Source organism: Saimiri boliviensis, chromosome 11 (genome assembly GCF_048565385.1).
Source record: "Saimiri boliviensis isolate mSaiBol1 chromosome 11, mSaiBol1.pri, whole genome shotgun sequence".
Taxonomy (NCBI): Eukaryota; Metazoa; Chordata; class Mammalia; order Primates; family Cebidae; genus Saimiri; species Saimiri boliviensis.
The window spans coordinates 40,309,290-40,327,921 of NC_133459.1; the positions used below are offsets into that span (position 1 = coordinate 40,309,290).

General features: G+C 51.2%; 1 protein-coding gene and 1 pseudogene across 6 annotated transcripts in view; both read right to left on the bottom strand.

Annotated features, from left to right (window-relative positions):
* Positions 1–18,632, bottom strand: part of HIVEP3 (HIVEP zinc finger 3) — a 518,797-nt gene that overhangs the window by 53,692 nt on the left and 446,473 nt on the right. For all 6 annotated transcript variants that reach the window (XM_074380630.1, XM_074380632.1, XM_074380631.1 and 3 more), the window contains 2 exons: positions 12,245–17,839; positions 8,086–8,231 (listed from right to left, as the gene is read on the bottom strand). In XM_074380630.1, coding sequence (XP_074236731.1) covers positions 8,086–8,231; positions 12,245–17,305 — 5,207 coding nt within the window. In that variant the 5' untranslated portion in view covers positions 17,306–17,839. The remainder of the gene's footprint in view (positions 1–8,085; positions 8,232–12,244; positions 17,840–18,632) is intronic.
* Positions 267–8,079, bottom strand: LOC120365995 (RNA-binding protein PNO1 pseudogene; annotated as a pseudogene).

Genomic DNA, 18,632 nt, shown 5'->3' on the forward strand with positions numbered 1-18,632 from the left:
ATGTCAAAGAAGCCTGAGTCACAGTTCTTCTTCTTGTTCTTTTGTTTTTCATTATTGCATTTTAGGTTTCGGGGTACATGTGAAGAACATGCAAGATTGTTGCATAGGTACACACATGGCAGTGTGGCTTGCTGCCTTCCTTCCCCTCACCTGTATCTGTCATTTCTCCCCATGCTATCTCTTCCCACCTCCCCGCCCCCCTGTCCCTCCCCCATTTCCCTCCAATGGACCCCAGTGTGTAGTGCTCCCCTCCCTGTGTCCATGTGTTCTCATTGTTCAACACCCGCCTATGAGTGAGAACGTGCGGTGTTTGATTTTCTGCTCTTGCGTCAGTTTGCTGAGAATGATGGTTACCAGGTTCATCCATGTCCCTCGAAGTCATGTTTAATTAAGTTGCTTCCATTTTACAATGCACAAAATAATCACATACTATTTAAACAGGCAGAAACGAGTTAATCTGCATTTATAGGACACAGTTTTTTGGGTGGGAGAAACATTCTTTTATCATTTCATCCTTACTACTTAGAGGAAACAGACTTATGACAGTTCTAACTTATTTTTCAACTTCAGAATTATTCATTCAGTAGAAGCTATACTTCGAGTCCCCACACAACCATCCTGTTTTTCACTTTCAGTGTAACCTTCAAAAATTACATGAGCTATTCAACACACTTTATTATAAAACAGGCTTTCTATTAGACAATTTTGCCCAACTGTAGGCTAATGTAGTGTTCAGAGCACTTTTAGAGTAGGCTAAGCTATGATGTTCAACTTTTGATATTTTCTTTTTTTTTTTTTTTAAACTTTTGATATTTTCAACTCACAGTGGGCTTATCTGGACATAAACCCATCCTGAGTTGAGAAGCATCTGTATACCCAACATTGGTTATGTATACGTTCTTTAAATGTTCATTTTAAAAATAAAACTTTCTTGACATCAACCCTGTGATGTAGGTCTTTAATTTTTAAAACTGCAGAACAGGTTCCAAAATGAGCTCTTAGGGATTCACACAGTATCACACAGCCAAAACCACTGCTGTGACCTCTCAAATAGTCACACATCAAGGCTGGCCACGGTGGCTCATGCCTGTAATCCCAGCACTTTGGGAGGCTGAGGCAGGAAGATCCCTTAAGGTCAGGAGTTCAAGACCAGCCTGGCCAACATGTGAAACCCCATCATTACAAAAAATACAAAAAATTAGCCGGGTGTAGTGGTGCATGCCTACAGTCCCAGCTACTAGGGAGGCTAGGGAGGAGGATCACTTGAACCCCGGAGGTAGAGGCTGCTGTGAGCTGAGATTGCACCACTGCACTCCAGCCTGGGTGACAAAGTGAGAACCTGTCCCCCCAACAAAAATTATTCACACATCACCCAGTATTAAGGAGGGGTCATCATTCAGAGAGGGTTTTCTAAGATAATCTATTAAATTACAATTTATAAAGAAGAAATGTTTATAAATTTTTATGAAGTTATGAATTTCTAAATATAAAAGTATAAATTCACATAGAGCTGTTTAAATAAGAAGTTTCCCTCTGAGAGGATTATAAACTATGCAATCTGCTACATGTGATTTCAAAGAAATGATAAATTATATCTAATGTGTAGGTATAATAGAATCAACTTTTGATATTCAAATTATCCTAAAACCTGCCTTAAACCTTTCTTTTCTGTTTGTGCTTCTGGCTGAGAACAGAAGGGATGGAGGCTTCAAATGACTGCGATTCTTCAGATGATTTCTTGTGACCGCTCATAAAGTATTTTTTTTTTCCAGAGTCCAAAGGCAAGATAAAAAGTCTCTGACTTGAAGTCAGAGTTGATCTGCTGATCTGCTAGCCACAGCTCGAATATTGCCATAAACCTTGGAAGGAGGATTTCCCAAGATTAGGTTACAAATGGCAGCTCCTGCAATCTTGATGTTTTGGAAGGAGCCAAGGATGTGAAATTTCACATCAGCCAAAACTGTCCGCGTCCATGTCACATCCTCTGTGGTGAATTTGGTTTTTCTTCCTTTGCCAGCGATTCTTCCTATTGCCCTGGATAGATGGTCTCCCTTTAAGGGTTTAACATCTGTGATTTCAAAACACTCTAGGAAGAAGTCATCCAACCTGATCAGGGCAAGTGCACCCTCCACCTGAGAGCCGAGAATAAAGGCTTTCACAAAATCAGCTGCTTTGGCCAGAGCACTACCATCCTTGGTTTCTTTACAAGTCCTGATTTCTACATTTCGTGATTTCAAGTTAAAGAGTATCTGAAGTCCCAAATGTTCCACAATAGAAGTAAAGATCTTCATCCAGTTTTCTTCTGATGGTGTGCATCTGTTAGCTGGGACTGGAATTTTCCTTGTTTCTTCTTTCCCACTCAGGAGCCCATCACCACAGGAGGGTGGGAAGACAGGCATCTTCGCCAGCCTGGCCTCTTCTGTGTCCAGAAGGCCCGCATCCCCACCCTCTCCTGCTGCAGACAGCTGTTCAGCCTGTCGTTTCTTCGCCCGCCGGCCACCCTTGCGGGTGACCTGGGTAAAGCCCTCCTCTGCCCCGGCGCTCTGTGCTTCCATTTTGAAGTCCAACCCTGGGACTCTTATGAGCCACAGTTCTTCAATAGGCACTGTGTGGTGCACAAAGCGTGGGTTCACTGATGTGCAGGTGGACGGCCTCCCAGACACAGGGATGCATGACATGGAGCTCGGGGGAGAAGTCCATGGAGATGGGGGTCTGAGTATCATCGCCCTGCAGATGGTGTACAGATCACCTTGGGGCTGAGTTTAGAGGAGGAGCACAGAGCCTGGGGCTGGGCCATGCAGGGCCCTAATGTTCAGAGATCAGGCGATGATGGGACTCACTGAGGATGGTGAAGAAGTGTAACCACTCAAGGAAGAGAAGGATCAAGAAAGACAGTGATATGGTTTGGCTGTGTCTCCATCCAAAATCTCATTTGAATTGTAACCCCATAATCCCCAGGTATCAAGGGAGAAACCAGGTGGAGGGAACTGAATGATGGGACAGTTTCCCCTATGCCATTCTGGTGATAGTGCCCGAGTTCTCATGAGACCTGATGGTTTTCTGTGTCTGGTAGTTCCTCCTGCATTCAGTTTTCCTTCCTGCCACCATGACTGTAAGTTTCCTGAGGTCTCCCCAGCCATGTGAATGAGTCAGTTAAACCTCTTTTCTTTATAAATTGCCCAGTCTCAGGCAGTTCTTTGCAACAGTGTGAAAATGGACTGATACAGACAGTGTACAGGAATCCAAGAGGACAAAGTCCTGCGTGGATGAGCCAGAGACTGACTGCATCGAATGCCGCTGACGGGTCAGGAAAGAATAGAAGTGAGAACTTGACTATTGACTTGTACAAGGTGAGGGTCACCATTGACCTTGATAAGAGCAGCTTCTGAGGTAAGAGGAGCCCAAAGGACCACCTTGAATAGGTCTGGGAGAAGCTGGGACGAAAGATACAGAGGTGAGCAACACAGCCAACTCCTTATGGTGTTTTCCTTCAAAGGAAACAGAGAAATCTGGCAATATGGCCCTTTAGTCAAAATGTTTTTAAGGTGGAAACCTTACGTCTGGGTATACTAATTTGAATGGTCCAGGAGAGTGGCAATGGCTGGAGTGAGGCACTGGGTTAGGTGAGGTGGGATGGGAGCCAAGGACCTCCCATAGGAGGTACAGCAGCTGAGTCCTGCAGCAGGCAGGGTCTGCTGTGGGCTCCTGGGATCTCACCATCTGAACTTACTATTGCCCTAGGACCTAAGCCCCAACAACAAACCAGCCAACTGGGCTTGGTCAGCCAGGTGGTTCCTATCGATTCCAGTCTCTTCCTCTTCCACGTAAGCCCATTGGGCTGAATTCCCAGCTTTCCTTGCAACAAGTGAACTTGAGTTAGGACAATATAGTCATTACCCTCAAAGAACAATATAACGTTGTGTGTGTGAAAACAACACTGCTTAACAAAAACCCATTCTAAATAACCAAGGCAAATACATGGGTGCTGGGTGAGAGAGCCAGCAGATCCCTGATGGGCACTCCCAGAGGCTGCCCGGAAAAATGCGGGCTTTGTTCAGGTGCGGAAGTGATGGGGAATGCAGAGGGGGCCACGTGCCAGGAAACTAGTGCAGTAAATAGAGACTGATGCATTGTGTGTGCAAAGCATGACCCAAGGACCCAAGTCAAGAAGAGACTTGGGAGGAGACAAAAATGGATCTTAGTGTTAGGGTTGTGACAGAAGTAACACACAGAACTAGAGTGTGGAGGGACTTAGAAGGCTCGGTAGAGGAGTGGGGCTGAGTACCGGCCTTGGAAGACTGGGTAGGATTTGGCAATGGCAGGGCCCAGCAGGCAGTGAAAAGTGAAGGACAGCAGGAGCAGGTCAGAGATTCTGAGGCCAGCACTCACAGGCTGAGTTTAAACTGGATCCTGAAGGCGAGGCAGCCACAGACAGCTCTGGAGAAAAGCATGGCACACGCAGAATCATGTTTAATGATGCTCAATGGCGCCAACACTGGAGGTCTGGAGATAGGGCGGCCAGAGCAGTGGCAGAGGGAGTAGAGACCACACCGAGTCACCGACTACTTCATGCAGACGCCAGAACTGAGGGACTAATTGGAAAGGAAAGAAGGCACCCAAGACCATGTTCAGGTTCTGAGTGTGAAGGCCTGGGTGTGTCAACTGAGCTGTGGGTGTGGAAGGAGATGCTGTTGGGGGGAACTGAGAGGCTTGGTTTGCACATGCTAAGTTTGAGGTGTTACGAGTTTCCCAGGCAAAAACGCCCAGGAGGCATCAAAACCAGCGTTTACAGTTCAGGAGTGAGGTCCGGGCCGGAGACCCAGATGTAGCAATGTCGGCACAAGGATGAGGCTCAAAGCCGAGGAGATGGATGATGCCAGCAAGGGAGAATGCTCAAGGTAAGAAAAAGTGAGTCTCACTGATCAGGTACAAGAGCTGCCATCACACCTGTAGCAGGTAGACTGCTGGGCAGTGTTCCCCTCCTCCCCGTCTGTCTGGGTCTCGACTGCCCTTCTGGGCCTGGCCCCACCCCCTCTGGGAAGCCCTCTCTGGCTACTCCATCCCCCAGGCATCCTTCCCTTGCTGTGAGCTTCTCAGCCCTGGCCAGCCCCACCTTAGCACTGGGTCTTATGTTGTCACCTTGGTGTAGTCCCCAAGCACCTTGAGGGCAGGATGACAGTTAACCCCCTTGGGCCATTGCATTTTCTGGCACAGAGCACCCAAAAGGCACTGATTAAATAGGTCCTCCTCCTTGATGAATTAATACATTGATCAGTTGCTGAAATGAAGATCAAGAAAGAAAGGTGAGTTTAATTAGAGAGAAAAAGACTCACAGATGTTGGACTCATACAGCATCTATTCTTCTGTGTCTGGCTTACTGATTCATCATGATGAACTAGGTCTACATGTATCAGCATGCACACATGTCAAAATCACTGTTGCGTAAGCATAACAAGTTGCAGATGTATGTTAAACCAACGGGAGTAGTCACAAGCACTATAAATACCAAATACTTCAGGTTCTCTCAAGCACAAGGTAGGAATGCCCTTCCCTACTCCCATGGAGGTAGGCTGAGTGTGGCCATGTGACTTGCTCTGGCTGTTTAAACGTGAGCGGAAGCTTCTGCGTGGAACCATTTTTTCCTTCTTCCTCTCTATCGCAGACCCTTCTCCAATGTGTTTAGGAGCGAAATACATATGTCCAATGTACTCAAAAAGAAATAAGTAAATAAAAGGAAGAACTGAATCTAAGGCAAAACTGTGGGACTGCAGAGGGGTGTGTCCAGTGATTCTGGGTAGGGGCACCCTTGGCAATTTGGGGAAACAAGGGGTTGTAGGGTTGGTGGAATGGAAGGTCAGCATCCCTGGCTCCATCCCTGAAATGCTGGAAGTGTCCTTGGCTATGTGACAATCAAAATGCCCTCTCCCTCCTTCACCATTTCCAAACACTCTGAGCGGTAGCGCCAGCCCCAAGGGAACCATGAATGTAGAAGAATCGCCAGACGCAAGGGTGGGAGGCACGGTCGCAGCTTGAGACAGCCAGGCTGGGGGAGGAAAGGATGTGACACTGTAATCAGTTCCATACGTGCTCAAATTGCATGTGACAAGTTGAAAGAGAGAGGATGCCTTCCATAGCCGACAGAACAGAAGGGACTGTCCTGGAGGGAGATTGATGAAATGGATATACTAGTGGTAAAATGCACCAATAGCAATGTTTTCAGCAGCTGTGAACAGTAGCCTTTACATGGAGTCTCGCAGGGTCCTCTGAAAATCCCAGGTCATTCTCCCCCTTTTACAAATAGGGAAACTGAGGGCTGGAGAGCTGGGGGCTAGGTAACGGGGCAGAGATGACAGAACTCAACAGAGAGGAGGATTCTGAAGCACAGTAGGTGGGACTAAGTGAAGACCTGGAAGGCAGGTGGGAAGGGAGCAGGACCCAGGCCAGCTGGAGGAAGAAGAGAAGGGGACTCGGGGGTGATCTTCCCCGCTAACCCCGCCACCTTCAGCCAATCCAGATTGTGTAGGTAGAGACATCCAGCAGAGAACTGGATGGGTTGTGACTCCTGCAAGCTGCCCTTCTGGGGGCTCAGAGGACCCGCCTCTCAGGGAAGTTAGGCACCTCCTCGGGTGGACACGGAATGCCGCTGGGGCAAGCTCCTGGGACACCATGAAACACTCAGCAGCCCTCAGGGCCCACAGACAGCCTCTGAAGCAAGAAGGAAGAGGGCCAGTCGCGTGAGCAGGCACTTCATCTTCGATCCTGCCATCCAGGCTCTGTGTGGCCTCTAAGGGACCCAGCCGCATGAGAACACAGAGACACACGAGGGCGCTCTAACCAAATAGCAGGAAAGGAACAGCATCTGTCCCCACACAGAAAGAGGGTTGGCATTTTCAAAGACCTTTGGTCCAAGGTTTCTGAGCGCAGCCGCTATGGTATTTTAGGCAGTAGGTTTCAGGGCATTTGCTACCCTTGGCCCCCTTCCCATCACTGACCACCCTGCTCCACACATTTCCAAGCACCCCCTCTCTTGAGAGCCCCTGCTGGTCAGTGCCACCAGAAGATGGCAACTGGTGGCCCTGGGGAGGGCGGCGGTCTCTGCTGTCCCCCAGCCTTACAGAGGACCCCCGTGCCTCCCACGCTGACCCTGTGAGTTAGGAGCTTGCAGGTGCTGGAGCATCAGAGGTCCCCAGTGACAGTCCGTGTTGGTGCCGGCTCATGGGGGCTGTCCTCCTTGGGAAACACATTTTCCTCTACGTTTGTTATCCTTCAGGGTTGTGCAGGACCGGGCCACCCTGATCACACCAGGGACACAGACACAGGACCCTGAGACAGACGCCACGGGACCTGCTCACAGACACCCAAATCCCAGGAAGCAAACATGTGGCCACACAAAACACAGCTGGCACGAAACTTCCACAAAGCACATCTGAAACAAGGCACCCTCCAGAACCCAGACAGTCTCCAAAGCTGTGAGCTCTGAAACATTTAGACCATCGGGTTCCCAAAGTCAAGCATCAAAGGTGAGTAACTAGGAATGCGATTCAATATTCACCAACCAATGAGCCCTGGGCCCCAGCCAGTCAGGATGGGGCCCAGTGTAAACACCTGGTGCATACAGTGTGCAATCAGCCCTGCAGTCTATTTGGCTGAGCCCGAGTGCCCCGTGGGAAGCCAGACATGCCAAGATGGCCATTGGGCAGTACAGAGGTGACTTTTTGGGAATACATGTCAAGGGAGACAGGAGTCTGGACATTTGCTGGGATACTGGGATGGCAACTCCAATGCGAGGACTAGAAACCTCGCAGGGATCTGAGAAAATGAAGGGCTGGAGAAAGACCCAGACCCCTCCAGATCCTCCACAAATACCCAGCATCGCCCACCCCCACCAAGAAGCCCCACGGTGTTCTTAAACAGCGGGGCCTGAGAGTCCCAGGAAGGTGATGTCTGCTGAAAGGCATCGCTGGGACCACAGGGCACCTGTGGGCAGAGCCCTTGCCAACTGAGCTGCTGCCACCCGTGAACACCGATGGGCACCGGCTCTTATTCCATGGGAAGCAGACGATGAAAACCAAACATGAGTCTTACCCTCCTTCGAAGATTTTGATCCTCGCCGGCTCCCCTCTCTGGGAGGCAGGAGCATCCTCTTCTGGCTCCCCTCTCCTCTCTTCTTCCTTCTCCACTCTAGCTAGATCTTTCTGGCCTTCCGGGGAAACCAGCGAAGGGAGGTGAACCTGGCCCACCGCAGGAATGACAAAATCATTGCTGGTCAAATGTTCGTCCTCAGCCGTGAATGCAATGCTAATAATCATGCCTCACATGACACTGCATAAGTACACATATGCAATCTTCACACTCCTCCATGAAGAGGTGCTATTAGCCCCACTTTTCAGAATTAAGGAAACGGATACCCAGAGAGAAGTCCCCAATCCAAGGCCATGCCATTAGTTGGTGTCACGGCCGGAACTCTGTCTCTTTCAGGTTAACCTTCTGTAAGACCTGTGTCTGTTCTCTGTCTTCCACACTAGTCTGGGAGATCCTGGGGACAGGCCCTCATCTTGGTCTCCTTGGCCCCCCAGCACCCCAAACAGGGCCTGTCTCAGAGAAGATGTTTAAATAATGTTGAACACATAAACAAAGGCTCCACTCTGCCTTTGGAGATAAACTGGCCCTGGACCAGTTTATAGATTAGAAAGCTAAGGTCACCCAGCAAGTTAAGGGCAGAGCTGGGGGCAGAGCACAGGTCTCTTGCTTCCAGGATCTTGGCCCTCCTCGGCTAGTACCAAAGGCCAGGAGCTGGGCTGAGGGCCCTGACCAGCAGCATGCCCCTAGCTCTACCACAGAGACAAGCACAGAGAGGCTGTGAGGCTCTGGGCTGCTAGTCCTGCAGAACCCATGCTCTTTACAGTGCGACGCCTCAATGATGAGAGCTGGCTTAAGGGGAGCGCTGGCACTGGCCTTGTGCTTCCTGGACATCTTCCACTATCCCAAGAACATGTCCTCTAAACGCTCCAGTGTTGTCAGGGATGGGCGCACTCTTGCCTGGGGAGCAGCAGTGCTGTGCAGGGCGGGGGCTGGAGTGAGAATTTCCTCCTACTTCATGCCACTGTCATGAAGGTCATGAAAAACCACACTGTTTCCAGCCAGTGAATGAAGCAACCACATTTCCTGAGGCTGGGGCAATCTAAGAACGACAGTCCTCTGTGCTAGCCACTACCAGACAGTCCCCGACAAGGACAGCATGGGGCCAGATAGAAAGGTGCCTGGCTGGGAATCGTGAAATCTGAGTTCCAGCACCAGACAGGCCGTGGCACACTGGGCTGCCCTTCGGTGGATGACTTCACCTCTCTGGACCTCAGAGTCTGAGGGGATTTAGACCATCTTGAAGATCCATTCCAGGGTCAACTTCTGTGACTCAGTGACCACCAAATAATCTCTGCAGAATTGGAGGAGGGGAGTGGAAACTGAGCAATACTCTGGACTGCCGCTTTGGCAGAAGGCAGTAGTTTTCTGCAATACCCTTGGGTTTCCAGAGCCTGCCATTTCCACTCCACTCCAGCCTGTGATCTAGACTGACCATGGAATGGCCAAGGGGCCTCCACAGGCAAACAGACTGCTTCTCCCTTGCAGCCTGCTGTGATGTCTGGGCTACGCTGGAGGAGGCTGGTTTGGGCAGCAGGGAATCACTTTCCAAGGAAACCCAGTGTTGAAACTGAGCAGGGGTCAGGGATCCATTTTATCTTTTGATGACAACAATACGAATAAGTATAGCTAAACATACTGAGTGCCAGTGTGCCACGCACTGTTCTAAGCACACTTGGCATGTCTCAACTCATTTCATTATCTCCACAGTCCTATGAGCTAAGTCTTTTTGTTATCCCTATTTTACAGAGAAAGAAACCAAGGCTCAGAGAGGTTAAGTTATTGGTCCAAGGTCACATAGCTAGTAGGTAAGGTAGTGGGATTCAAACTTGGGGAACCTGGCACCTGAGTCCTTGCTCTTAATCCCTTTGTGACAGGGCTGTGTTGTCAAAATGATTCCCAAGGAGGAAAAAGGAAAGAATGTGACTACGAAGTGGGCTCTTAACATGGGGTTTCTCCAGGGCTTATGCATGGAAAAAATCTACGAGCAAACTAAAACATCATAGGGTGGCCTAGACCTGGGTGAAGACGGTTTGGAAGAGCTTCGAAATGCTAAGACAGACCTAAGGACCTTCTCAGAACTACTAGCAGAGAGTGGGAGCCACAATCTGACACATGTCAGCCCAGTACATTAAAGAGCCTTCTTAGGGCACCGTCCAAAGATGGATTGGGTTGTGTCATGAGACGGTGAGTTCCTGTCTCTGTAGGTATGTAAGCAGACACCAGAGAGAGGTGTAGCTGTAGAAAGGCCTTAAGCCATAGACAATGTGTTTATATTAACGAACCAGATTGTTGCAATTCTGGAAGGAAACATGCCAGTGAACCAAACAGAATATTCCAAGAAAAGGTTCACAGGTTTTAGGAGTATTATAAATAAATATTGCCAAATCCAATTAGGCCGAATTAACACTACCTTTCCCTTAAATGGCCTATAATATTTTCAGTCATTAAAAACTAGAGGCAGCTTAGATAATTCAAGAGGGCATTGGAGTAAAATCTAGCTCTGCCATTTACTGTGTGGCCTTGTGAAAGTTACTTAACCTCTCTGTGTTTTGGTCTCCTCATCTATGAAATGGTGATATTGCACCCTAACTGTCAAGGTGGTTGTGAGGAGAAAAGTAACGTTTAGCATAGTACTTGGTACATAATAGGTACCCAAAAAGTTAGCACTATGAATAATTATAACAGCATCTTGGTAGTGGCCACAGCTAGTAAGAAACGCTGGAGAGGAAATTAGCATGACATTAACACAAAAGTGGAAATCTTGGTCAGGGATGTCTTTAGACTGACAAAGACATCTAGAAAATAAATTTGGAAAACAGTTTTGTGAAGAACATCCAGTCCAGCTAAGGACAAATTCAATGCACAATGTTTGCATAGAGAAAGATATGAGAGCACAGGAAATTTCAGAACACAGTTTTGCTCACTTATTTACAATACGAATTTAGTTTCGGGAATTTAGATCTGATTTGGTCAGAGCTTCTGGTCTGAAGACACACTAATGAATATTTTTAAATTTGCAGTCATCTTTTAAGATTTCCTCTCCTCAATTAAAAGAAGAAAAATAGACTCTTTGGAGTCAAATAGGTCTGGGTTCAAATTCTGGATTTGTCCAACATTTGCCAGATGACCTTGACTTTTCTCAGCCTCTGACCCTCAGTTCCCTAAGCTTTAGAAGGGAGATGGTTATGTTACTTTAGAGGTAGAGGTGAGCAGTGACTAGATTCAAGGGCTCAGCACAGTGCCTGGCACCGTGAGGCTGCTCAATAAACAAGAACAGCTATTATTCCACAAATGCCAGGTCAGCATAACCCAAAACCCTAGGCTGGCCTTGTCAGGGTATGGTCGTGGCTTTTGTCTGAAGGTTTGAAATGACTGAATTTCCAACTTGCTGAGCTTGCAGGGGACCAGTTCATTTTATCGCTCCTGATGTAGCCTCAGGTCAAAGGCGATGAAGGAGTAAACGTGAGCCTTTCTTGAGGGTCTGGTGGTACCACATAGAACACATAGGTCAAACTGTGAGTGATATTGCCATCCACTGGTAAGGAGGTATACTGCAGCTCAGCTCCATTTGCTGCCTTAATCCCAGGAAAGGAGAAAGGAATATTTCAGGAGTTGTTTGTGCCAAATTCTAGAATATTGGAAATGGGAAGATTTCAAGTGGTACTAGAGAATGGAAACAGAAGATGCAGGAATTAAGAAAAGCAGGAAAAGGCTAACAAGACAAAGGAGATCCATATAATGAAGGAATTGCTACAGGCATTCTTGCCAGCCAAGTTTTCCAACTCAGTCTTCTGGAAAATTTCTTTTTTTCTTACTGAGACTGTATCTTTGATTTTACAACAGAAGTTCATGGGAAAGCAGGATCATTTTATAGCTAACTTTACTGAAATGTATCTATTCCAATGATACAAGGGACACCCTGACCAAGAAACTCAATAAACAGGTTTTCTTGTAAGGTGACCGGTCTCAGCTTCCAGGGGGGAAATCTGACTACTCATCTGGCTCCAGTTCTGCAAATGGAACCTGAGGACACTGTGGCTGTAAAAGCTCAGCAAGGGCTTTTACAAATCAGCGATGAGAAGAAAAACAATGCTGAACTTACCTCTGTCATGCGGGGCTTGTGGGAGCTGGATGGCACAAGCCTTCCTGCCTCAGGATGCGGAGCTGTGGCCATGGTGTATGTCTCTTTGCTCACTTTCTGCTTAGACCTCAGGAGGGACAAAGCAGCCTTAGTGGAAACCCCCGGAAGGTTGGGGTTGTACAAACTTATGCACCAACCAGCGTAAACAGAGGACCTCCTATCTGCATGCTGGATGTGATTTGGCTTAATGTAGTTTAAATAGCACCAACTGACATTAGTGGTTGTGTGGAGGCTGGGGAACTGCAGTACCTTCTTTGAGTCCGTACCTTCTTGTGACTTGGCTGGTCTGGAGGCTGTTTCTGACAGAGGCAGAGAGCTGGGAGGTGCCAGGGAGGGGAGGTCAGGTTGTTCCTTGGAATCTTCTTTCTTCACACTCAGTGGAGGCAACCCTCTTCGGTGAGGTTTGCCAGATGGCTGGGCATATTCCTTCAAAGCTTCTGAGCCTGGGGCTGTCCCATGGGGCAATGTAGGGTGAGGGAGGGGAGGAATTTCCTTTGGGTCAGATGGATCCGAGGACAGGCTGGACAGCATTTCTAGCTCCCTCCTGCCCTGGCCCTGGTTGCCTAAGTGGGATTTCTCTGGTCTCTTCCCATCCTCGGTGCTGGTAAGCACCACACTGCATGGTTTTACCAGCTCAAGTTTTTCATCTGCCTTGGAAGCCTCCTCCTCCTTCACTCTTTTTTGCTGCTGGGTTTCCATGGCAAGTTCAAGGCTGCCAGCTGGTGAAAGGACACGTTTGCTTCCCCCTGCTGTCGATGAACTCCCCTCTGGGCTCAAGACACTCTCTGACGACAGGGAAGTGCCTTTTCTTTCAGGTAATGTCACAGGCACTCTCAGGTATGGAGTCAGGAAAGCTCTGCCTTGCTCTTCACTTGGTCCAGAAGGTCCAGGCCCAACCTCATGCACATCTGCACCACACACAGTTGTCCCTTTGGATGGGGGTTCCTCAAACTTGGGAAGTGCCACAGTTGCTGAGCTGCCTTGGGACTGGGTGACCAAGATCTGGGAAAGGGTGGTGTACATCGCGCTCCCATAGGACGGCATGTTGGTCTGAACACGGACGGGCACAACAAGGGACACCATGGTGTCTGGACAGGCAGGCAGGGCCAGTGGAGGGGCTGACGTAGGTGCTGAGGAGCTGGCTGAGGGAGCCACAGGGGGTAGCCGGATGTCACTGCTGTACTCTGTGCTGGGGGAGAGGCCAGCACTTCCTGTAGTCAGTGGGGCCAGGCTGGTTTTGATCTGGGGCAGATGGCTTTCCACATCACTGGGGAGCTGAAGTGCAAACTGGGATTGCAGAGGCAGGAAAAACCCAGAAGAGAGTGCTGAGGAGGACGGGTATGGCATGGGGAGGAAGGAAGGGGGCTGCCGGAAGGGGATGTTGGCTGGGTGAGGCATGTGCTGGGGGAGATGGAGTTGGCCTGGGTGCAGAACAGTAGGCTGGAGAGGAAGCGGTGGGGCTTGAAATAAGGAGGGAGGAAGTGGGGGCATGGAGTATGGTGAGGAAAGGAGGCTGGACATGGCCTGGGTGGAGAAGAATTCTGGAGACTGTCCTGGCTCATGCTGCAAGAGGTGCTGGAAGGAGAAAAGGGAGACGGGTGGCGGCAGGTACGGCTTCTCATGCAGGGGCGTCTGGGCCACCGGGTGGTGGAACACCTGCAGTGCTTCTGTGTAGGGCACAGTGGGCCCCAGTGGAGGTCTGTCCTGCCCTGGGCCCTTGCTTCCTGGGGGCCCACCATGCGAGGTGGCTGTGGGGGAAATCTGGGACAAGGAGCTTTTGGTCGAGGGTTTACTGGATGAGGGCTGTGGTTCTTCACTCTCCTGTCTTCCCTTGGGAGCAGCCTCCAGCTCAGATTCTGGAGGCCTGCTCAGAGAGGCCTGTCTCACCAAGAAGCATTTTCTCCTCTCTGGCGGGGCCACCCGTGCAGGTGGAGCCACTGGGGCTGGAGCAGAAGTGCCCGTCAAGGACAAGCTGCCATAGTCGAAGGATTTGCTGCGTGTCTCGGTCATGTGGGCAGAATGGGAAACATTGGGGCTCTGCTCTGAGGCTGACCTCCGCATCTCTCGGGCATGCGGGTGGTGGCTGGGGACAGTCAACATGTGGGTGCCCAGGGGTTTGGAGCGCATGTCAGACGAGGGACCGGGGGCCTCGGCTTTCCCATGGTCATCCCTCTCAAATGAGGCTGAGCGGCTGGACCCGCTTAGAGAGACGCTGCTTTCCTGGCTCGGGCTGCGAGACAGAGGCACAGAGGACTCAAAGCTGGACTCCCCTGACGACTGGGCCATCTCAGCCAGGCGCAGCCTCTTCTTTTTGGGTGGCAACTTCTCAGCCGGGAGCTGGGCAAGTGTCTGGCTGCGCTGGGGCCACTGGAACTCCTCAGTCTTCTCAGGTTCCTTAGGAGGTGGCTCTGGCTCTGTGTCCGGCCTGTCGGGCTCCTCGGTTACCAGGATCTCAGGAACCTGAATATTGGGCTGGCGGACCAACTTGGGCTGCAGAGAGTGAGCCGAGCGTCCATGTGGGGCAGGCGGGGGCGAAGGGAACTGGGCCAGAGGTTTGTCTTCCCCTTCCAAGCCACTCGGCTGCTCGAGAGAGTCCGATTTCTCAAAGGAGCTGGTGTGCTGGATGACAGAAATTTCTTTGGACGTTGTTCTCCTCTCCTTCCCTGATTCTGAACCGGGCCCTGGCTTGGGAGTCCTTGGCTGGAAGCCCATGGGTCCCTCCAAGGAGGGCACTGATTTACTTGGTTCTGCTGGTGACTTGGTGGACTCCAGGGGAAGGTTCCGAGTAGCATCGGACGGCCCGGGGCTGCCAAACTGACTTCTTGTGGACTCGAAGGCAGGTGGCTCTTCCTCATCCCCAAGGCTCTTCTCTTTCCTCCTCTTCCGCAGTGGAGTGAGTTCCAGAGTGGTCCCCAGTTTGTAATGCATCATCTGGGACCATGGCTCATGCTCAGTCTGACTCTTTTCAGCTTCTGGAGATATGTGGGTGGCTGCAGAGATGGGCTTTGCGATCTGAAGCTCTGAGCAGTAGTATTTTTTGTGAGCTTCGTAGTTATCCCTTTTCTTATACCGAGCACCACATATGTTACATTCATAGATCACCCCTTTTGTTTTCAAACCCTTCTTGGTCTTTTTGGTCAGTTCGCTTTCCTTGGGTTCAAGCTCCTCCGAGGGCTTGGAGGCTGTGTCTTTGCTGCTTGGTCCAGGCTCCTCGGAACTGTACTCCCCTCCCAAAGGTAATTCGATGGCCGGCTGGCGCTTCAGCATCCGGGGGTGGGAGGTAAACACGTGACTGCTGCGGCTCAGGGCTTCGGAGTCGGTGATATGGTCGTCGAAGGAGTAGCTACCTCGGAAGGGGTGGTGAGGGGTGCTGATAGTGCAGGCGGCAGAAGGCATTGAGTGACTTCTCAGGAGAGGCACAGGGGGGGCGGTACTGGGCGGGTGCTGGAGGCTCAGCAGTGATTGTTCAGGCTTGGTTTTCTCGCTGTGGGATGACAGGGGTTCCCGGTAGAGGCTGGATTTCGGGGACTCCATGCTGCTGCGCCTGGACAGCGAGCTCCGCCTCGGCTTCACGCTGTCAATCTCGCTGGTGTCCACCACGGCCTCGTTGATGGTGATGAGCTTCGTGATGTGCTCGATCACCTGCGTCCGGGGTACCGACAAAGGCACCAGGCTGGGCTTGTCTTCGGTGGACAGGGGCAGGAGGGGCTGGGTGGAGGTGGCTGTCAGCATGGCGGTCCGCTGCCCTATGCGCCCACACTTGCCGAAGATGATCTCCGCGTAGGACTTGGCGTTGGTGTTTGGGGGGCTGACCTGCTGCTCTGCACTCTCGGAGCGGGAGAAATACCCAGACTCAGTACTCCCTTTGCTGCCTGGGCTCAGAAATGCCTGCTCATCGATCACCTTCTTCCTCTCGCTTAAGCGGAGGGCCAGCTTCTGCTTAATTGTGTGGGTGTCTTCGGGTTTATGGCTCAGGGGGTGCTCAGATGAGGGTTCCACAAACGGAGGGGGGTCCTCGAGTGACTGGGCTGTGCTGGACTGGGACAAGGAGCAGCGCTCGTGGCTGGAACTGTGGCTCCCAGAGCTGTACAGCCCGCTGGAGAGAAGGGGCTGCTTGGGTCTCGGGGAGAGCTCTGCAGGGTGACTGGAGGTGGCACTAGTCTCCTCTTCGGAATCTGTGCTTTCTCCCTCGGTGGGCTCCTCAAACTCTTCCCCAGGGATCCGCTCCATCTCCAGCCCTGGCGGGTACATCTCGCCGCCCATGCCTGAGGCCAGGCCTGCTTTGATGCGGTGGGCATGGGACTTCCTGTGCTTGTAGAGATTACTCTTGGTCTTGAAGGAGAAACCACAGGGGCCACAGGGGTAGGGCCTCTCCCCCGTGTGTGAACGAATGTGCTTCTGGAGCACGCTGGGCTTGGCACAGGGCCGGCTGCAGTACTGGCAGATGTACTTGCCCGGCTTCTGGGGCTTCCTCTCCTTCTTGTGTGCCTCTTCTGTGGGCTTCAAGGAGACCTGGGAGGGACGAGGCACAAAGACCTTGGAGATGCCAGGAAGGTCCTCGGGAGGAATGATGGAAGCATGGGAAGGAAGGAGCTGGCTCTGAGGATGGAGCCCAGGGGCCACAAAGGAGCCAGATGGTCCAGGTCTCATGGGGTCGACCAATTGCCACGTGGACCCCTCCAGGAGGTGTTCAGGTTTGCCGGGCGACATGAATGCTGGTGTCAGAGGGTGCTGCGGAAGCTGTGAGATGTGGACGGATGCTTCGATGGGGGGCCTTTTGGGGGGTTTCTGTGGCTGGCCCGTTTTCTCCTGAGAGCCTTCCCTAAGAACCGATGAGGGGCCCGGGAAGGGCTGCGGGGCTAGGAGCTCTTGGGCGGGGCTCTCTTGGGTGGCAGCTGCGCTGCTGCCTGGGTATGGGATGCTGGAAGGAACACTGGTCTGAATGGCCTCTCCCTTGGTCAACCGCTTCCGGGGACTTCCCTCAGCCTTCTTGGTGCCCTTGACACTTTGTTCAGGATCCATGACCTTCACAGAGACTTCAGATGCTATTCAGGGAGAGTCAGGGCAGGCTGCATTTATGAATAATCCCAGTGTCCCGAGGAGGTGTCCAGCTTTGGCCACATTGGTCAAGAGCTGTGGAAGCCACACCCAAGATGGTTTTGGGAGTTTTTTGCAAGTGTCACTGGCTGTGAGTGGACTCGGAGCAGGTCATCAGGGCCTGAGCTATTCTACTGGTGAGGCATGGCCCTCTATTTTGCAGACAGAAAACACACCAGCACTTTCCGCCTGAATGTCTGTCGGGAAAACGTCATGAAGGATGTCAGTATTGCCATTGTATTGTTTCAGCTGGCAGTGGCAGGTGGCCCCCACGAGTCCCCTGTGTGCTATGCGAATGGTTGAAGGTTGGAGACACATGTGTCCATGGCCCAGTCATCCCTGGTCCTGGCACGAGAGATGCCACGCTGGATGCTGGGGGGTGGCTCCGTTCCAGCCTCTTCTCCCCTTTAGTTCTGGGTTGGAGATCAACGGCCTCGGAGGAGAAATCACGCTCTTCTTCTGTGTGATGGAAGTACACAGGCAGAGAAATACATACACACACACACACACACACACACACACACACAAGAGAGAAGAGAGTTACTGGGGCTCATGCACAGCCTGGGCAGCCCAGACTCAGTACCTCAACTGGCTGAGGCCCCTCAAAGGTTAACCAGGGAAACTCAACCAGAACCACAGGCTCGGGCTCCACATGGCCAAGCCTGCAATTCTTTCCTCACCCGCTGTCACATCAGTGTTGGGTGACCTGAACGCCAGTGTGTTTCTGAGAACTGTGGCCATGTGGGATGTTGACAGCAAAAGGCAAAGTGGGTTCTGGGAACTGCAGGGCAGTTAGGGACAGGAGGCCTGGGCTCCCATCTCTGCTCCACGATCCACTCCCAATGGGTCTGAGCTCTCTAAGCCTCAGTTGCCTAATCTATAAAATGGATAACAAATCGTGCCTTGACTGTGCCTCAGAGCTGCAGAGGGGCCCGAGGAGATAGAAGACGCAGATGCTGCTAGGCGAGCTCTGGACGGTGCCGCGGCTGGTGCAGGAGGGAAGTGCCTGTGGGTTATTCAGGGGTGAGTTTCCAAGGGGTGGATTACTCTGTGGTTAGTATTTCTGTCTGGCCTGGGTTCTGAAAGTGTCCACGAGGGACATCATCCACTGCTTTTTACCCCCTTGCTAACCTGCGCTCCAGCCGGTGTTTCAAGGCCAAACTGCAAACTTCTGCCATAGCCTGTGAGAACTTACAATCTGACACAGCGGTGACCACTCGCTTGGTCTAAGTAATTGCCAGGAGGCTCCTTC